Here is a 21,398-nt window from a genome sequence, read left to right on the forward strand (position 1 = left end):
TCTCCATAAATTGTTTAAATTGATTTTTGATTTCCTGGTTTATCGAGTCATTCTTGAGCAGGATGGTTCTTAGTCTCCAAGTTTTTGAGTTTCTTCCAAATTTTTCCTTGTGGTTGAGTTCCAGTTTCAGAGTGTTGTGGTCTGATAATATGCAGGTGATAATTTCGATCTTTTGGTATCGGTTGAGACCTGTTTTGTGTCCCAGAACATGGTCTCTTCTTGAGAAGTTCCATGGGCATTAGAATAGAATGAGTATTCTTTGGTTCTGGGGTGTAGTGTTCTGTATATATCTATGAGGTCCAACTCGTCGAGTATGGCATTCAAAGCTCTTGTTTCTTTGCTGATTTCTTGCTTAGGTGATCTATTGCTGATAGTGGAGTGTTGAGGTCCCCTACTATTAATGTATTTTTATCTATCTGTCTCTTCATTGTGGTTAAGAGTAGGCTTGTGTATTTTGCTGCTTGCTCCCCTGTTGGGGGCATATATATTTATAATTGTCATTATCTATTTGTTGGATACATCCTTTAAGAATAATATAGTGCCCTTCTGTGTCTCTAACTATAATCTTTAGTTTAAAATCCAATCTGTCTGATATGAGAATTGCTACCCCAGCTTTCTTTTGAGGTCCATTGACGTGAACGATGGTATTCCATCCCTTTACTTTCAGTCTGAATGTATCTTTAGGTTCAAAATGAGTTTCTTGTAGACAGCAAATGGATGGGTCATGCCTTTTTATCCAATCTGCAACCCTGTGGCGTTTTATGGGAGAATTTAGGCCATTTACATTGAGACTGATTATTGAGAGATATGATTTTAATGATGCCATGTTGCCAGTAAAGTCTTTGTTTATATAGATTGTGACTTTCTGTTCTGTATCACTCTTGGGGCCTTTTTACTTTTATAGAACCCCCCTTAATATGTCCTGTAGGGCTGGTTTTGTGGTCACAAAATTGGTCAATGACTGGCAATTCTGGAAGGTCTTTATTTCTCCATCAATTCTGAATGACAGCCTTGCTGGATAAAGGATTCTTGGCTGTATGTTTTTCTCTGAAAGAGCTTTAAAAATGCCCCCCCAACCGTTTCTCTCATTCCAGGTCTGTGTAGTCAGGTCTGATGTAATTCTGATACCTTTGTCTTGGTACATGAGAAATTTCTTTGCCCTGGCCGCTTTCAATACTGTATCCTTGAATCTGATATTTGCAAATTGCACTGTGACGTGATGTGGCGTCGGTTTGTCGTGGTTGAGCTTGGGAGGTGTCCGCTCTGCCTCTTGGACACGAATGTTTGTTTCCTTTGCTAGATTAGGGAAGTTTTCAGCTACAATTTGTTCAAATATCTCTTCTAGACCTCTGGTTTTCTCCACCCCCTTGGGCATGCTGATGGGTCTGACATTGGAGCCTTTCATTGAGTCAGTAATCTCCTGTAGCCTACATTCTTGAGATTGGATTTTTTTTTGAGCCCGGATTCTATTTTAGCTTTCTCTTCTACTAACCCATCCTTCAATTTGCCAATACATTCTTCTGCCTCATTGACCCTGGCCATCAGAGCCTCTAGTTTTGACTGCATTTGGCTCATAGAATTTTTAATTTCTGCCAGATTTGCTCTCATTTCTGCCCTTAGAGATTCTATATTCTCATTAACCTTTTCGTTAATACTTTTTTCAAATCTACACATCATTTTGACCATTGTTACTCTGAATTCCATTTCTGATAATTTGGTTATATCCATATCGATTAGTTCTGTGGCAGAGGCCACAGAGTCATTGTCTTTTCTTTGACTTCTCCTTCTCGTCATTCTGATGAGGAGAGGTTGCGGGGTGGTCCAGAGCCCAAATTATTGACTGGGACCCAGGCAGCGTGCACTTGTTTTATAGGGATCTTAGGGATGTGGGCTTCTTGATTTTTCAGCCTGCCTTCTGGGGGAGGGGCCTGCTGCGCCGATACTCAGGCAACCCTGTTTGGGTAGATTCTCCGTGTCCCCTAGGAGGGGGGATAGGGATGGGCACACTGTGAGCTGATATTTCCAGGCTTTTGTTCTCTGGCGGCTTTCCCTGGCGGTTTGCTGTGCCTCTTCTGAGAGTCAGAGCAGCAGTGGCTGAATCTCAGCCTCTGTCTCAGAACACAGGGATCGCGGACCGTTTTCCACTGATGTTCTTGCCACTTTAACTTTGTTTCTGTTGGTGCTACTCAACCCTGCAGCGTCCCAGGATGTGCACCCCACACCCGGTGTCCCAGCCCTCACTTCCAGGGCCAGCGCATCTCTGTCCTTTGTGTTTCTAACACCGACAGCTGCCAGCCGCCCCCGCGTGCTCCCGGAGCTCCGTCTCAGTCTGATGGCGCGCACTCCCTGGCTCACGGTCTCAGTCTGCTCTCTTGTGGGTGCTGGTCCGCGAGTCCGCCCGCTCCCCCGTGCAGGTGGCTACCGCTTCCTGGCGCCCGAACGCGGTGGCTCCCTCCCCCTTCTGTTTATCTTCCGATATCTGTGCGCGGTTTCATGGCTCCCTTCTTCGTACCTCAATACTCAGCACTGGAGATGTTCATTTGTAGAGATCCAGATGTATCTTCCTGCGTCTCAGGCTGATTCCATGGATGTTCAGTCTGGTCTGGTACCTGTCCAGCTCGACTCAGGGGACCGGCTGAAAAAGGGGTCCCCTACTCCTCTGCCATCTTAACTCCCAGAAGCTTAACATGTTTTAAAATGGAAAAAAGGGTTAACAAATGATTTACAGAAACATAAATATATATAAAATAAAAATATTTACAGAAACACAAATTAGTTACTGATTTTCTTTTTAATGATGTAGAAAGAAAATAGGGAAATCTTTCCTGTCTCTTTGATTGTCTGGCTTTGTAGCCATGGCAAGCAAATATGTCCCCTTTGTAAATAGTAGACTTTGTAATGAGATTGTGCATAGTGGCTGTGACTCATGGAGGTACTTTGGTGTGAGAGCTATTTGGTAAATACATGGTCATAAACCTTTTAGCATTCTAAGAGTTTGTGTTATTATCATTTATCTGACATATTTTAAGGGAACTTATACTTGCTGCAAGGCATAGTGCTAGGTTCTAAGGATACATATTTACTTCTGTTCTCAACAGGGCTTAATGTTGATTAGAAAACAGTTAAATAATTTTAACTAAAGTAATTACAATAAATCATATTGATCGTTAGCATAGTAGAGGAATGAATTCTGTGGGAGTACATAGTGTCTTGGAAATAAGCCTTGCAGGGTATTCTTGCAGCTTATCTATAACTAGAGGTTTTAGGTTTCTGTTAACCATCTGACTCCATAGCTTCTTAGGGATTTCTGGATTGTGAATGCTGGTAGTCTTCATAGAAAGCAAAATTTATGATTACTTTATGCTTTTCAAGTGGTTATTATCTGCATTTATTAAGTTTCCTATTCTTCACTTAGTGGGTTTCTTTAAAGCATTGATTGTCCTCCAGTTAAGTAATAAAGAAAATTAGTTATTTTACACTGTGTTAAGCATAAAGTGCTAACAAAGTACGAAATGATGGTGATGCTATGTGAAATAACTTTTTTAAAAGACCGAGAAAGCATTGTGGTGTAGCTGTAATATATTAGTAGCTGCAGAGTAATTTGTTTAGTGCTGTACTTTCTGTGATGATGGAATCGTTCTGTACCTCTGCTGGTCCACCCAGTTTTATTTATAAAACAAAATTTGATAAACTGGGGTGAGGTAGGACAGACTGCTGAGACGAGCCAGAGGTTTAATGCCCTCTCAATTGTTTTATAGCTACTATTTAGAAAGTAGTTCTATAGAAGATAATACAAAGTGAATAAAAAAAAGCTCATTTTTAATTGAGCTATGTTGTCTGTGACATACTGCATACGTACAATCTAAAGGAGGCTTCTGAGGACATCCATCAAATGGGTCTAAGGAACATGTCCTCTCAGATCTTCTAGAGGTCTGCTCCTAATCACCCGATTTAAAGCCCCTCCCCCCAGGGCTTTATGATATTACCTGAGTCTTTTTTCTTCACAGAAACATCACTAGCTGAAATGAAATTGGTTTGTTTAATGTTTATTTGTCTGCAGCATAAGCTCTATGAGAGCAAGAAATTTGTCTACCTTCTTCACTGCTATCTCCCCATCACTTACAACAATGGCTGGCAAAGTAAGCCCTCAGTAAACACTTGAATGAGTGAACGAATGGGAGAAAACACTTTCAGGTTTTAAAATTTTTCCTCTTATTTAGTTTTCTAAAGTTACTGTTAAAAAAAGTTCAACTGAATGAATTTTAAAGGACTTACTGGCTTTTTTCAGTGATTCATGAAATCGGGCAGCATCCAATCTAGCAGATAGAAACGAGCCTCAAGGAGCTGTACAGAATGAAAGACCTCTATACGCAAAAGGGAGTAGGAACAAGGAAGTTATACTAGGTAAAATGAGGCTTGATTATTGCAAGGTCACGTTCCTTTAGGGCAAGGCAGGTGTCTGTCAGGCCGATTACCTAACTAGTGCTGATTAGTGATTCCTGATTGACTGGTTTAAGGTTCCATTTCTGAGAGAGCTGAAACTGTAATTAAGTCTTAGTTTCCTGTTGTGGGGCTTAGTGTTAAGTGACTCCATTTTGGGCCTCTTGTCTTATTTTTAACACTACTAAATGTTGAGACTAAATGAGATGGTAGTTGAGACAAAAAGCTGGTGGCTTTTCTCTAATTTTCAGGGAAGAATTCTGGTAAAGACTCTACCTTTGCAGAAATTCAGGGCTGATTTTGTCTTTTGGGGATTTGGGACTCTCATGGAATCAGGAACTAATCATGGAGGATTGGGAGTACTTTCTATTCCTCAGCGTGACCTCAGAAGAGAAACCCCTTTTTTTCTCCCCAATAAATTCAGATCTTGAAAATGTGTATTTAAAAATTGAAACAAAATAAAACCAAAACTATTATGTACCTTTCTGTTTTTATCTATGAAACGAAAGCTTTAAACATTATGAACTGGTATAAATGGCTATTCAAAACCAAAGAAGTGTATAAGGAAAGCATGTGACTTTTGGACTGTGACTTTTAGTTTAAGTCTTCATTAGCTGTCGCCTTCATCTCATCGTTCTCCAGTTCCCCCCAGAACTCCCCAAACCTCGTGTCCCTGGTTCTCTACTGTTACTAGGAAACAGATGTGAGGGGTAATCCTAGAATGCCATAAACTAGTGATAGCCTACCTCAGAAGCATTCTACACACTATAAATTATTTGTGAGGGAATGAAAAGATATCCATCAATTTAATGTATTAATTCTGCTAGATGTTGGAACTTTATTCCATGCCCCTCCCATCCCTCAATTTTTCATTACCACTCTCTCAGGCAACCTTTCTTTATTGTAATCATTTGACTATTCTAGGTCAACACCAAATCAGAGCAGCTTCTCTTTAGGGGGGTCATTATATGACCAGAATATACACTAAGAATGTAAAAATATAAAAAACGAAAATAGAGCTACTGTTGGGAGTTTTAAATGTGTGTATTGAGGGGCGCCTGGGTGGCTCAGTCAGTTAAGCATCTGACTCTTGATTTTGGCTCAGGTCATGAAATCAGGGTCGTGAGATTGAGCCCCACGTCGGGCTCTGTGCTCACTGTGGGGTCTGCTTGAGATTCTCTCTCTCTCCTTCTGCCCCTCACCCCTCCTTAAAAAATGTGTATATTGAAAATACCTATGTAGGGCTATAGTTTGTATCTTATAAGGCTGTATGTGTTTTACTTTTTAAAGCAATTTCATTGAGGTATAATTTATATCAGTGAAATGCACTCATTTTAAGGGTATAGGCTTTAGACTATAATGACTTTTGACTTTTGTAAGGTAGAGGTGTTTTTGATAGAGAAATGAGATGCAGCTTTCAGCTGTCTTGGATTATTGGATTATTGCACTTTAGTAATTGGAATAAATAGGAAAATATGGAAAGATGAAACCAACCTAAATTAAAGTAAAAGTTGTGCTGTGTATAGTTCTTACCCAGTATAGGAACCCATATGATCCTGATTTTTACTGGATATTTGAGTCTCTTGGAGTCATACAAATTCTCTCAGTTGTAGAGAAATGTAGATCATTATACTGTGTATTGTCTGGTGGTAGCTTTTTGGGGAGTTTTTTAAATGTAAAATTGAGTAAACTTCATGCTTGTGGAAAAATAATTTACATTCAATTTATACAGAATTTTGTTGATTGTGTTCTCATTTGGAATAACTGCAGGGAAGATCACCTGGGCTAACGCAAGTTGGGTACCATTTACTAGGGATTTAGCTTGTAAAAAGAAACTCATTTCAATTTCAGTGGTGACAGCTGTTGAGTGAATTTTCCTGTGATATCCTTTACAGCAGGAAATGATATATTGTAACTTCATCTTCCTTGGTATCCTACCCACCCAGCAAATTCAAACTACAGGGACTGTGCTTTTCTAAATGTCTGAATAGCCTAGCTTATGTGGACAAACTATTTTTTTTTTTCAATGTCCAAAGTGGTTAAAATTGTGATTGCAAAAGTGGATATATGGGTGATACACAAAACCTTTGTTTCCTCTTTCCTGAAATTGTTTTTCTATTTGTGCCATGATCACACCTGGCTTTATGTGAAAAGGTTGTATTGGAACTTGGTATACTTTATAGAATGATGTAGGAGATTACAGTTCATTTTGAAAGATGTATTAGCTTCTTAATGGTTCAAATAAATATGTTTCCTTGATGCAGGGATCAGTTTTGATTACTTGTGATGCATTCTTCACTGCTTTTTTATTTTATACCAGTTTTTAAGATATGATAAACTATAGACTGCCAGACAGAAGGAAGAAAATAGCATTAACCTCTTTAGGTTCAAGAATACTGGGAAATGCTTGACAAAGAAAGGAAATATGTTTTATATGCTGTTGTTTTGTGACCCTCAGAATCTGTTGTTGGGGAAGGAGAGCAGAGAGATATTCCCTAAGGATGGGAGAGGAGTTCTCTCCAGTCTGGCCCAGGGTTTTGCTGTCATTCATATTCCTATCTCACCTATCATGCTTGGCTTCTTACAAATGAGAGAAGAATGGACAGTTATAATTAGATGTTGAAGTGGGTGGCAGCCCCCAAACTCCCAAATAAAATGTGTCACAGCTTTTTTTTTCCCCCAGAGAAATGTTTTAGGTTACCTCCAAACTAATCAGAATTCAAGATTGCCTTCCTAATACTATAGTGGCAAACTGTGGCTAAAGTTTAAAAACCCGATTCCTAAGTGAAATGTGAAAACAAGCATATTTGTAGTAGACGTGAGGCACTTCCTTTAGTGGGCCCAATTGCAGTTTATATTCTGCTTATGAGTAGCAGAGACCAGTCTTAAGTTGAAGTCAGGGTAAGTCAGTTGGTTATTATACAGGTATGCCTAGTCCCCAAGAGAATCGTTTGATTTCCACATGTTGTTATGCCCTCCTCCTCACTGTGTAACAGTACTGTCCAGTGAAAACATGAGGGCCATATGTAAGCTTCATCTGTAATTTTATGTATGTATGTATTTATGTATTTATGTGTTTATTTATTTATTAGAGAGAGGGAGAGCAAGAATCCTAAGCAGGCTCCATGCCCAGTGTGGAGCCTCACACGGGACTCGATCTCATGACCCTGAGATCATGACCTGAGCCGAAATCAAGAGTTGGATGCTTAACCAGCTGAGCCACCTAGGCACACCCAAATTTTAAAATAACCTAGGTGAAATTAATTTTAATAATATCTTAACTCATATCTAAAATACCATTTCAACATGTAATTGATATGAAAAATTTTTAATGATATGTTTTACATAATTTTTTCATACTAAGTCTTTGAAATCCGTGTATACTTTACATTTATTGAACCTCTTAATTCAGACTAAGCTACATTTCAAATGCTCAGTAGTCATATTTGGCAAATGGCTACTGTATTGGGCAGTGTAGCTCTATAAGATTGGATTCCATTGAAATCACCATTGTTCAGGGTTGAATTTTTACACATTGGAAACTTCCCAAGAGTGTAAGTGTAGACAAAACTTTCCAGATCATGATGTTATTCAAGGACATCTAAATTCTCCTACTTCAGGTTTGAATATTTTATATGATAGTGTAAAGAAGGTAGGAAAGAAATGTATTTTCTTCCAGTATTCAAGAGAAGAAACTGGTGAATGTTAAGAATAGAGAAAAAAAAATAACCAAAATGTTTTAAATGTAATAAATTTAGGCCTGGATGATCTTGAGAATAATGATAACAATTTGAGTGGAAAATGTTGTAATAAACTTTTAAAAGATATCTCATTTGATCCTCACACAACAGTCCTTTAAAAAAAGTACTTTTGTGGTCCCTTTTATGATCTCTGTTTACCAGTGAGGAAACAAAGAGAATAAAAGGTTTTTACCAAGTCACTCGGATAGTGAGTGTATGCAAGCCCATGACTAGTGGATTCTGAAACCTGTGATCTCCATCACTTTCCTCTGCTTCCTCCCTTATTACTCTGTTCTGCCCGCATGTTTGGCTTGGACAAATTGGACCTGGCAAACGTCTGCAAATGCAGAGGAGCTGGAGCTAATTCCTACAGTGTTGGAACTATTCTGTGACTCCTTGTTTACTCCCTCAAGTTTTCATTCCTGGTCAGAAAAGGAGAAAATGATTGGAGAAATGATCAGCCGTGAAAAGCTGACTTTTGGCCTCTCATTTTGTTAGCTCTGCCCTGTGGCATTTAAGTCACTGTCACAGTAGTGGAGCTGGTGAAGACCGCTCTTGGAGCCAAGGTGTGATGATCCATCTTCTCCTAACGATCAACACCACAGCCTGAAAAGACTTTTTTTTTTCCCTCTTAACCAGCTAATCTTGCAGTGAGACTCACAAATCCGCTCTGCTGTAATTTCTTCTTTTCGTTTCCAGCTCTCAGTCTCAGCACTCAAAAACAGTTCCCCGTTGAGTACCTGAGTGCTCATATTGATATTTGTGGTGCACTGAACAGGACTTAAATTTCTGTTGTTTCTGCCTTTCACTTGTGATTCACAGATCAGATGTATGCGATTTATCTATTTCAGATTTATCTATATGTATATCCACTGTATTTTTATTCTGTAAATTAGATGCTGTGTAGTAGTGTTTTGGGAAAACTCCAGTTCTGTGTTGATGTGATTAATTATACCTTCCTGTCTCAGTTCTCTCTCCACCACACCGCCCACCATTGGATTGATTGAATTTGATTTAAAATAGGATCATTTTTAATTTGGTTACATAAATATGTATTGTAGATATTTTGAAAGACTTACTTTTCATCCTTTCAGGTTTTATTTGAAACTGTTAGCTTTATAATTTTCTGTTTACTGGGATTTTTAGCTATATTGGAAAACTGTGCTTACCTCTTACTGTTTAATGAGCAAGGTAATATGGGGGGAAAGTTCCTCAAATGTGACTAGTTTTAATTAAGTTGCATGTGGGGCGCCTGGGTGGGGCTCAGTTGCTTAAGCATCTAACTCTTGATTTCAGCTCAGGTCATGATCTCAGGGTCATGGGATTGAGCCCCTCATCAGCCTCATGCTCATCCTGGAGTCTGCTTGTCCCTCTCCTTGTGACCTTCCCCCCACTCTCTCTCTCTCTCTCTCTCTCTCTCTCTCTCTCTCTCTCTCCCTCTCCCTCTCTTAAATAAATACATAAAATCTTTTTTAAAAAGTTGCGTGTAAGTTTATTGAACAAATGGTATAGTAAGAAGATGCTTTTGTGTATTTTGTGTACCATTAGTTCTTTTATAGTAGAGATTAGATAACTTAGCACCATCACCTCAAACCAAACAAAGAAATAAGGACAATCACTGAATTACTTTTGTGTAAGCAAAGGGCTTGTTATACACAATTGTAAAATTCTCTTTTCTTAGAAAAATACTAATTTGCTTGTGTTTGGGTTTTTAAAGGCTTATACTTGAAAAAGCCTTGAATTTTCATTAAAATAGTGATTTAGCACTGTGTTATTAGTAACAGAGATAGGACTTAAAGTTTGCTTTTAATTTTAATCGTTTTTGTTTAGAGACCTACGTTATAGAACCTATCTACCCAATTTCAGTTTTTTTCTTGCTTTGCCTCTGCTTGTCTTTTCTACTATGTGACCCAACTTCTTCATCTGTAAACTGTATTTTAGAAATTTTCTTGGCTTTAGTTATCTCGTTCTGCTTGCCCATCTGATATGTGCTCACCCTCCAGATCCTAGAAAAATAGACTTTCTTTTTTTTTTTTTTAAAGATTTTATTTCTTTATTCGACAGAGATAGAGACAGCCAGCGAGAGAGGGAACACAGCAGGGGGAGTGGGAGAGGAAGAAGCAGGCTCATAGCAGAGGAGCCTGATGTGGGGCTTGATCCCATAACGCTGGGATCACGCCCTGAGCTGAAGGCAGACGCTTAACCGCTGTGCCACCCAGGCGCCCCAGAAAAATAGACTTTCTTATTAGTCCAAAATGCACCTCCTTATCACACGATTGCTTTTAAACCCCTCCAGGAGCCTTAATGAACTCACATCACATACTTCTATGGACTTGGTCAAAATTTAAGGATGGTTTAATGCATATAAAATGTTAAACTGCATGCAAATGATAAAAATACTAAAAAGACTAGGCCTTTGCCTTTTCTGTGGTCATGACATAGTACGTATAAGCCTCCAAACTCAAATGATTTTTTTTTTAAGATTTATATATTTATTTGTCAGAGAGCGAGAGCAAACAACACAAGCGGGGGAGGGGCAGGCAGAGGGAGAAGCAGGCTCCCCACTGAGCAGGGAGCCTGATATGGGACTCATCCCAGGACCCTGGGATCATGACCTGAGCCGAAGGCAGATGCTTAACCAACTGAGTCACTCAGGTGGCCCTCAAATTATTTTCTGACTATAATCTCCTTCTCTTCCACTTATTCCATAGTCCCTCATTCTCATGATTGTCTTCCTTTCATCCCAGCCTTCTCTCCTGGTCGCTCAGGTCTATGTTTCCAATGCAGAGAACTCCTATCAGTGCCATTTCATTGCTTAAGAAGCTTTACTGCTGCACAGTACTTTTTTCTCTTCCCACCCTTCTTTTACAAGAGACCTGTCTTCTGCGGACTTGAGGAACGCCTGTTTTGAGCATGTAGTGGCACTCATCACCCACTTTCTAGGTCATCTCTGGATCCTTTCCTACCTTTTGACTCTTCTTTGGTCACAGAAATACTTAATAAGTGATTGAGTGGCTAAAGGGAGTCTTAAAAGTTTTGGGGTTTTTATTTTGTTTTTGGTAATTAGAATTAGATGAGGACGATGACTGGGATGTGGAAAAAGTCTGTTATAGAGAGTCTGATAAAAACTAAGCTTTGGGGGTGGCAGGGTGGCTCAGTCAGTTAAGTGGGTGCCTCTGGCTCAGGTCATGATCTCAGGGTCCTGGGATCGAGCCCCATATGGGGCTGCTTCTCCCTCTCCTCCCCGCTTGTGCTGCTTGCTCTCGCACTCTCTCAAATAAATAAATAAAATCTTTAAAAAAAAAACAAAACCCTAAACTTTGTCCTTGGGTTTTATCCATTCACATGGTTCTGCTGGATAGTGAAGTTGTTTATTTTGCAGGTACAGTGTAGTAATTGTTACATTTCAGCAGAAGTGCACTATATCTTTATACAACTGAATGTGTTCAGATAGTGTTCTAATGTAATTGAATATTCATTGAATCACAACTTTATTGTTTTCACTACTGGCTTTTTGGTAACTTGAGAAAACTGTAACATTTCACCCTTAGTGTCTTTCGTTTGATCCTGTAGCAAATAAAAGATAAATTATGCATGGAAGACGCAGCAAAATCACTGCGGTTCCTACTCCCTTACCACCAAGAATTAAGTCAAATCTTGATTTTTCAAGATTCTCTGATCAAAAGTTCCCCTTTACATTTCACAAAACAGTTATTAGTGACATAATTGGAATTTTGAGGCCCTTTAAAATGTTTTGGTTGGCTGTATTGAAAAAAAAAGGTATTTGTGGTACATCTTAATTTATTCTTTTACGAAAGCTTAGAAACAGGAAAGCTTTCATGCCTACTTAATCCCCTTTGTTGAATATTGTACATAAGTGACAGTGGGTGTTTCTCAAAATAAAGCCGTGATTATTTAAAATAGAAAATTTTCTGCTGTGTTTGCGTGCATGTGTGTGTATCTTGAATCAATTGGAAATTGTTTTTGTTGCTAAAAATTACTGTTTCTGTGTTTCTCCAATTCAGTGATTAAAAAATGTTCATAAAATTGATCTATTTTTTTGGAATCATGAAAATAAGAATATATTTTGACAGTTCATTATTTATATTTTTGTTCATTAGTGTAGCAGCTGCATTCATTTGGAAGCAGGATGATAGAAAGTCTACGTGAACATTGGATTGGTAGAAAGGTGCCTCACCTTTCCTGGGTACCTCTTAGGAGGCTCATTTAGTAACATCCCTTGACGCTTCAAGTAAAAACCAAAGATCCAGTTTCATGAGTTAATGTGAATTGTTCTTAAGGATTCTTATTCATTATGGTGGCATTATTTGTTTCTTTTTCTTCTTTCTTTGCCTTCTTTTCTCCACCTCTTGCCACTACTTTACTTCAGCCTCTCACCCTTTCTTGCCTGTAACATTGCAATACTTTTTAGTCATTCTCCACACTGCTTGCTTTCTCAAGTGTAAATATTTATATAAATTCTTGCCTAAAATCTTTTCATAATTCTTTATTGGCTACATAGTGTTGGATGCAGTGCTTCTCGTGATTTCCCTTTCTTGTATCTGAGAATTCCTGCCACCTCAGTATCATCTATCCACTCCTAGTTCAAACAGGTATTAAATAGCTGTGATGTACCAGCTCCCTAACCGAGACATAGGTTGCCCCTTCTGGTCATGAATGAGCAGAGGAGAAGTCTCAGTCCTAATTCTGATGCTTAACATCTTCATTTGCATCATTTTTCCTCCCATGGGTTTCATGCTTGCCCTTAGTGCATTGGCTGGTGGCCATCTCTCTATTAATAATATTTTTTAGAAGTATGATGTCTGTATACAGTTTCCTTATAGTCAGTCTGTAGTTATTTGTATCCTGTAATAGGCCTTTGCATTAATCATTGCTACTGTTTCCTTTTTTTTTTTTTTAAACTTTTTTTCCCCCTTGGAATTTAGCTCTTTTGCATAGCCCATCAAAGTGTTGAGGAACAGGCATTTTATAGTGCCATTCAGGCAAGTGTATGTGTCCTTTTCAGTGTCTTCTCTTTGTGCTTAGTATCCTGCAATCATCTGGACTGAGAAAAACCTCCTTTCAGCAGAGTGGCCTAGTCCTTCACAGCCGTGATGGCCCCTCTACAGGAGCATGCTGCCTTCTTTCCCGTCCGGTCATTTTTGTACTTCTTGGCCAAGACTGCAATTGCTCTGTGGGCTGGAATACGATTTACTGATTTTCTTTAGCACCTTGAATATATCATTAATTTCTCTAGCATTTCTGTTAGGCAGGGCTGGCATCATTAATTCCAGTTTACAAATGAGGATAGTGCAAATCAGGATGGTTAAATGACTTGCCTCAGTTTGCCAAACCAGGGATTAAAAAACAAAAACAAGAACAGATCTTCAGATTCTAGCCTACTGCTATTTTCATTGCCTCATGCAGCCTCTTTGCTCTACTGTAAGATATGTTGGGAAGTGAGATACGTCTTTATTCTGGGGATTCCACTGAAACAACTCTCTGGTTATACTCTATATTAAAATGTAAAATATTTAAATTAAATGACAACTGTTGGCTTAATTTAGCATGAGTTTTGTATGCCCCTTTGCTCCTATGATAAACAGAATGGATGGAATCCAATGATATATTAATTGTCAGAAATATGTGACTGAAGGGAGAAATAATACCAAAGGCAAGAAGATGTGTTTTAGGGCACAGGATCATTCTCTACCGGCATTCTGCTCATCCTGCTCTCCGAGCAATTCTTGGGCCATTCTTAGTCCATGGAGGGAGGACTCTCGGGAGGGAAAATCTGCATTTTGAGCAGTCTCCTAACCAGTGGCTGCAGCATCCCAAGATATACTGTAGTTTTGCTTCATAATTCATACCCATTGTTTAAGCAGCAGATTGACTGATTCCAAGAACTGTAGCCTTTCTACAGAGCATCTTGAGTGTGTGTATTGTTCAGCAAGAATCTGTACTGAGCAGGTATTAAGCAGAGAGTCTGGAATTCTTTATGATTGTGATGATGCTTTACTCCATTTCCCTTTGGTTGTGGATCTGCATAAACCTTGGTTCAATTGCGGGTTTCTGTGTGTAATCTAGCAGCTGTTCTTCATTATGTCATACCTGCATGTCTGCATCTGAATCAGAGTTGATGGAGTTGGGCATTGTGTCACGGAGCTGATAATTTACAAAGGTGGATGGCTTTAGACAGTATATACCACGCTGTATTTCCTAATTTGTAAATAATGCAACAGGAAAATGTATTGCAGGGAAGAGGACGGCATGGTTTAGTGAAGAAGCAGGGAATGGAGAATTAAAAGGTTGAGTTCCTGCTGCACTGTTGACTTGCTTTCTTATCTGACAAATTTCTAACTCCTCCAAGCCCCCATTTCCTCAGTTGTCAAATGTTAAATAAAAATACTCCCCCAGGGTTGTTGTGACAATGTAATTAGAGGATATAGGTAAGGACTCTTTACCCTTGTAAAGTGCTATTCAGATGTTACTTGTTTTAATAAGTAGTGATTACCATATGTCAGGTTCTTGAACAGAAATTGGTTGAGGGGCGCCTGGGTGGTGCGCTTGGTTAAGCGTCCAACTCTTGATTTTGGCTCAGGTCATGATCTCAGGGTCATGAGATCCAGCCGTGAGTCGGGCTCTGTGCTCAGCCCAGAGTCTGCTTGAGATTCATTTTCTCCTCCCCTGTGTGCACATGTGCTCTGTCTCTCTCCCAAATAAATAATCTTAAAAAAAATTATTTCAGTTCAGACTTCCTATCAGCACTGCAAAAGAGGCATTATTTTCTCCCTTTGACAGATAAGGAACTTGGGATAGAGTCTGTAGAACTTTCAGAAAGACCTACGCTAGTAAGTGATGGTTCCTCATTAAGCTCCAGTTTATTTGCTGTGCTGACATGATGTTAATATGGGATCAGCAGTAGAGATTTGAACTTTAACAACAGTTTGCATTATGCTTCTAAGAAATGGAATGTTATACTAGGAATCAGGAGATCCAGACAGTCACTGTATTTTTGTATTATTTTTGGGTGAGTCATTTAAATGTATTCTATTAAATACCTCTAAAACACTTGGCTATGTTTCTGCTTAGATTTATATGTAAAATGTCTTAGTGTGATTTTAATCTGTATCAGAATAAATTTCCTTTGAAGTGATTAAAATATATTGTACAAATCCTGTTTTAACATTTTTTTATTTTTATTTTAGTCATTCTTACACTGGCCAAGATTACAGCACACAGAAAAATGCTGGGAAGATTTCTTTAGATCAGATTGATTCGGTAAGCATTGCATCCTTTTAATAAAACTTCGACCTTCGTCAATGAGGAAGCACAGATTTTCTTCAGAGATTATTTTGGGGTGAGAAGATGGGAGAGATTGTCATTTCATTGCTTGCCAATCATTTTTAATGGAGATCCTATGTGCTATACATGTTTTTTTTTAATCATAGGAAAGCCAAACTTAATCAGAAAATTATTTGTATTCTGATAAACAGTTTTTTTTAAGTGTTGGGGAAGCAGGGGAGGGGCAGAGGGAGAGCGAGAGAGAGAATCCAAAGCAGGCTTTCCAAGCCCAATGTAGAGCTGATGGGGCGCTTGATCTCATGACCCTGAGATCATGACCTGAGCTGAAACCAAGAGTCGGATGCTTAATCGACCGAGCCACGCAGGTGCCTCGATAAACAGAATTTAATCAGTTATTTTGAAGGGGTAGTCTTTTAATTGATGATAGCTAAATAGTGTTTGTGTGTAAATATATAAATTTTAAAATAAATTTAATGAATGAGTGAGTGAGTTAATGAATCAATGCCCGCCTACCTGCCTACCCACCTGCCTACCTACCAGCCTTACACATTGAGAAAAGGAGAAATGGAAAATACTAAGTGTATCAGTTTGCTATGGCTGCCATATTAAAATACTACAGACTGATGCCTTAGAAAACAAATTTGTTTTCTCACAGTTCTGGAGGCTAGTATTCTGAGATGAAGGAGTTGGCCCATCCGAGGCCTCTTTCCTTGGCTTTTAGATGGTCTCCTTCTCTGTGTGTTCTCATGTGGTCTTTCCAGTATGCTCATGCATCCTTGATGTCTCTTCCTCTTCTTAGGACACCGGTTGCATTGGACTAGAGCCCTACTCCTATGACCTCATTTAACCTTAATTATCTCTTTAAAGACCCCATCTCCAAATACAGTCACATTCTGAGGTCTTGGGGGTTAAGACTTCAACATATGAATTTGGGAGATTGCAGTTCATTTCATAACACTAAGTATAGGCTCCTGTGCTTGTGTTGCCACTAGATTAATGGAGAGCTCATTTCAGCTTCACTTTGTGGTTCTGTAGTAGAAGGAAAGAGTAGCGTACTTTACTATAATTTATAGAGTTTCTTTTTAACGCATTGTAGAATTTCTGCTCTGTCCCAAAAAGTGAAACTACACAGCCATAAATAATCTTTGTTTAGACAGTTACCAAATTTTTTACAATAAATTAAAAATACACTGACATTTTAATGCTTAGAAACAAGAATAAGGTGAGTAGAGAGAGACCAGGAGTTTTTAGAGACTAGAATGAATAGGTTGTCTTCCTGTTTGGAAAAATTATAATCAAGTACTTGCAGTTAATATGTCTAGAAATAACAATAGGATTTGCCACTTTGTACAGTTGAATTGAAATTTGTCCTTAAGTATCTTCCTTGCTTCTGTATATAGTCTGTTCACTATACAACAGCCAGGGTTCTCTTTGTTTATCAGACCATGTCAGTCTTCTGATCCATACCCTCTCTTGAGTTTCCATCACATCTAGACTAAAACCCAAACTCATCACTATGGCCTGTAATGCCATGTGCACTCAAGTCTCTAACTACTTCTCTGTTCCGGCCCATGCACATGGTCCAGCCGCTTGGACCTTCTTGCTGTCTCTTGAGCACACCATGTTCATTCCTTCTCGAGGTCTTTGCTTTTGTTTCCTTTACCTCCTGGAAAAGTATTATTGGATCTCATTTGACTAAAATCCTACTTAAAGTATACATTGTAGTGCTATGCCAACTCCTCAGAGAGGCCTTACTGGCTACCTAAATTTAAGTGTTCCTCTCCTGTTTATACTTAATCCCATAATTCTGTTTTATTTCCAGGGCTTTTGGAATTAGACATTATCTTTATTTATGTCTGTGTTGTCTATCTTCTCCCATTTGAATGTAAGCTCTTTGTATTTGACTTCTTTGCTCACTGCTAGTTTCCCAAAGCTGTACACAGAGTAGTGTTCAGTAGATATTTAGATTGAATGAGTAAAAAGTATTTAAGGAATTGTGCCAAAGGAAGCTGAAGTTAAACTGGGTTTTGACAAATGGCTTGGGTTTGACTAGATAGCATGAGGAGTAGGAGGGGTTGTACCTCAGGCAGAGTCAGTGGACTGACAGAAGTGAGAAGGTACAGAACATGACTGTGTGATCGTGGAATAATCCAGCTGCCTGGAGCGAAGGGTTCATATTGGTATAGTAGCGTACTGGGCTTTTTTAGCCCTCCCTGTCACAGTGCCTCTGGGGCACTTGATTTATGCCTTTGTTAGAGCTCCCATTGTAATTGAGTTATGTGAGTGAACTTGTACAGTAGTGACTGTTTACTTTTATTTCACTTAAGTGAATTAAAGGGGAAAATTACATGTTATTCATCCTCATATTTCCCAAACCACCCAATACCTGGTTGTTCTGTTACATATAGTTGAAAAGTAGTTAGTTAGAGACATTGACAGAAACTTGCCTGTTCCTACTAAGGATGTTAAATTTCATTGGTGTTTTGGGATTGGAACAAAGTTTAAGAAAAATAATTCAGTAATAGTATGAAGGAACAAGAAGCAACGCGTGAAAATAGTAGTCCTGGCAAGGAGGGGTAGAGGCCTGACTGGACTAGGTTGGTGATGGAAGAATCTCGAAGTTGTTAATGTGAGAGGTTGAAGAAACTGGATGTTCTCTACAGGGAGGAGCAAAGGCAAACAAAGCGAGACCTGCTCCCACTTTGGCAAAGTTGAACTTGCCAAGGAATACGTGAGGGGGTGAGAATTTAAGTCTTGGAAGAAGGATATTGAGGAAGTAAAGGGAATGCAACTGCAACCATAATGAGAAAGTTTTTCTTTTTTATTATTGATTTCTTTAATACATTTATTTGAACTCACCTTTTGAGAACCATTTCTCTTATTTTTTTTGTGTATTTTTGTGTTCTACTTTGTATTTAGATTATTCCAAAAGTTCACCTGTGATTCAGCAGTTGTATTTTTGTACATTTATCCTGGGGAAATGAAATTTCATATTCATACCTGTACATTCATTTATTTGGAATAGCCTTGAGCTTGAAGCAAGCCAGCTTCTTTAACAAGTGAATAGCTAAGCAAATTGTGACACATCCCTACCATGGAATATTATTCAGCAATAGAAAAGGAATGAATGATTGATACCTGCAACAACTTAAGATGAATTTTGTGGGAATTATGCTGAGTAAAAAAGCCAATCTCAAAACATTATATACTATACAATTCTGTTTATATTAATACTCTTGAAATGATGAAATTATAGAGAGATGAAGAACAAATTAGTGGTTGCCAAGTGTTAGAGAATAGTGGGGGCTAAGATGCTCTAAGACTAGTGGATTGTATCAGTGTCAGTTTCTTGGTTGTGATAATAGTTTTGCAAGGTCTTCTGGGGGAAACTGGGTGCATGATATCTCTTTGTATTATTTTCTTACAACTGCATGTGAATCTATAGTTATCTCAAAAGAAAAAGTTTAATCAAAATTTAAAAAAATAAGGAGGTGAAATGCATTTTAATGTATTTTATTCAACCCAGTATATCCAAAATATTATCATCTCAACATGCAATCAGTATAAAAATATTAAGAGAACAGTTTGTAATTGCAGTAATACTTCCTTATAGTTTTTGTTTTTATTCTCTAAAGACTGATTTACAATTTGCAAATTAGATTGGATTTGCAACAGATACAGGGAGGGACCTGGTGAATCGTTGACATAACAAAAAACTCTTTTCTTTTGTAGCTTTCTACCAAATCCTTCCCACCTTGCATGCGTCAGTTACACAAAGCCTTGCGGGACAATCACCATCTTCGTCATGGAGGCCGGATGCAGTATGGCCTCTTCCTGAAGGGCATTGGTTTAACACTGGAACAGGCATTGCAGTTCTGGAAGCAAGAATTTATCAGAGGAAAGATGGATCCAGACAAGGTAATTTTGAAAAATCAGAGGAGTAACTGAAATTTTAATTTGGTTTGAAAACTAAAGGTCTTTTGGTCTATTTTTAAAATATACTTATGAAATGTAGTTGAAAATTCTAAAAAATAAATATGTCTACAGTTTCATTCAAGTAGAAAGAAAACTCAGGTAAATAGATGCTAAACAAAATGTTGAGAAAGTTTAATTCAAAGGGTAGGATTGAAACAGCAATGTAAGATGCAGAGTAATGCTTAAATGAAGAGTCTTTTTCGTTGTAGGTTTACTGCCAGGTGTCATTATTAAGACCGAAATTTTGTTCTGAGTTTTATTTCTGTAAGAATGTAATATGTGTAGACATAACATACATATATACATATGTAATGTTATTTTCAGTACTAGTAGATATTGAAAACAAATAAAACGATTTTAGATGTTTTGTATTGTGTTATGCAGATTCTGTCATTGAGCATTTTTAGGTAGACATTTATCACTAGAAACCTGAGAGCTATTTTTCAATCTATTCATAGTATTCGGGTTCTCACTTCTATTCCTTATTTCTCTGTAGTGGTACTAGCTAATAACATTTTATTTTGTAAATATGGGTTTCTTTGTGCCTTTTGTGCCATGAATCAAGTTTTTCAATGCTTATTTCTTGGTTTGCTTCTTCCTAGAAAAGATAAATAGAACAAAGAATATTTACCAAGTACATTTTATAATGACACTTTATGATGTTTTCTATTAGTTTGTTAGAGCTGCTATAACAAAATACCACAGCCTGAGCGCCTTAAACAACGGGAACTTATTTTTTACAGTTCTGAAAGCTGGAAGTCTCAGATCAGTGTTGGCAGATTTGATTTCTCCTTAAGCCTCTTTCCTTGGCTTCCAGATACTCCCTTCTCACTCTGTCCTCATGCAGCCCTTTCTCTGTGTGTTCACTTCTCTGATATTTCTTCCTCTTCTTATAAGGACACCAATCATATTGGGTTAGAGTTTCACCCTTATGACCTTATGTAACCTTAATTACCTCCTTATTTTTATTTTTTTGAAAAGTTTTTATTTAACTTTCAGTTAACATACAGTGTAATGTTCGTCTCAGCTGTACAATATAGTGACTCAGCACTTCATATGTCATCTGGTGCTCATCACAAGTGCCCTCCTTAATTCCCATCACCTACTTCACACATCCCTCCACCCACCTCCCCTCTCGTAATAACCATCACTATGTTCTCTACTGTTAAGAGTCTGCTTTTTGGTTTGCCTCACTCTTCAAATGCCCTGTTTCCAAATAACACACGAATCTTAGGAGGATGCATTTCAGTTTATAGCACATCTCTAGCTTTGTATTTATTTTTTAAAAGTTCGGATTCTTTTTTTTTTTTTTTTAAGCTTTTATTTATTTATTTGACAGAGAGAGGCAGCGAGAGAGGGAACACAAGCAGGGGGAGTTGGGAGAGGGGAGAAGCAGGCCTCCTGCTGAGCAGGGAGCCCGATGCGGGGCTCTAGCCCGTTTTCCTGGGATCATGATCTGAGCTGAAGGCAGATGCTTAACGACTGAGCCACCCAGGTGCCCCTAAAAGTTCAGATTCTTTTATAATGTATTACAAAAAGCTCTTCTAATTTTTACAGATTTGTTTTTATTGATAATTATCCAAAGAATCTTAAATTTATCATTTAATAGTTTTCTTTAAACACAGTTTTGGATGATGTTCCTTAGACCTCTATTATATTTCTTTATACCTTTAAAATAAGGTAACATATTTTGATTACAGAAAATGTGAAAAATACAGAAACATTTACTTGCCATTTCCCCATTCAGAAATAATTACTTGTCACACTTTAGCCTTTCTCTCTAGCGTAAATAGCTAGCTAGCTCATTGTGGGTTTCCCCCCATTTTAAAAGTTGGCATTTTATTATGTTAATTACTGCAGGTTATAGAGTAATTTTTGAAAATATCATTTGGATTAGTTGCATGACAACATATCCTTTGAAAGTTATAATTTGTTTAA

The 21,398-nt window shown here is 38.1% G+C and overlaps 1 protein-coding gene across 2 annotated transcripts in view; it reads left to right on the forward strand.

Annotated features, from left to right (window-relative positions):
* The window catches only part of PRIM2 (DNA primase subunit 2), a 302,377-nt gene that overhangs the window by 184,023 nt on the left and 96,956 nt on the right, over positions 1-21,398 (forward strand). For both annotated transcript variants that reach the window (XM_034648298.1, XM_034648299.1), the window contains exons 9-10: positions 15,389-15,461; positions 19,218-19,403. In XM_034648298.1, coding sequence (XP_034504189.1) covers positions 15,389-15,461; positions 19,218-19,403 — 259 coding nt within the window. The remainder of the gene's footprint in view (positions 1-15,388; positions 15,462-19,217; positions 19,404-21,398) is intronic.

This window comes from Ailuropoda melanoleuca, chromosome 19 (assembly GCF_002007445.2).
Source record: "Ailuropoda melanoleuca isolate Jingjing chromosome 19, ASM200744v2, whole genome shotgun sequence".
NCBI lineage: Eukaryota > Metazoa > Chordata > Mammalia > Carnivora > Ursidae > Ailuropoda > Ailuropoda melanoleuca.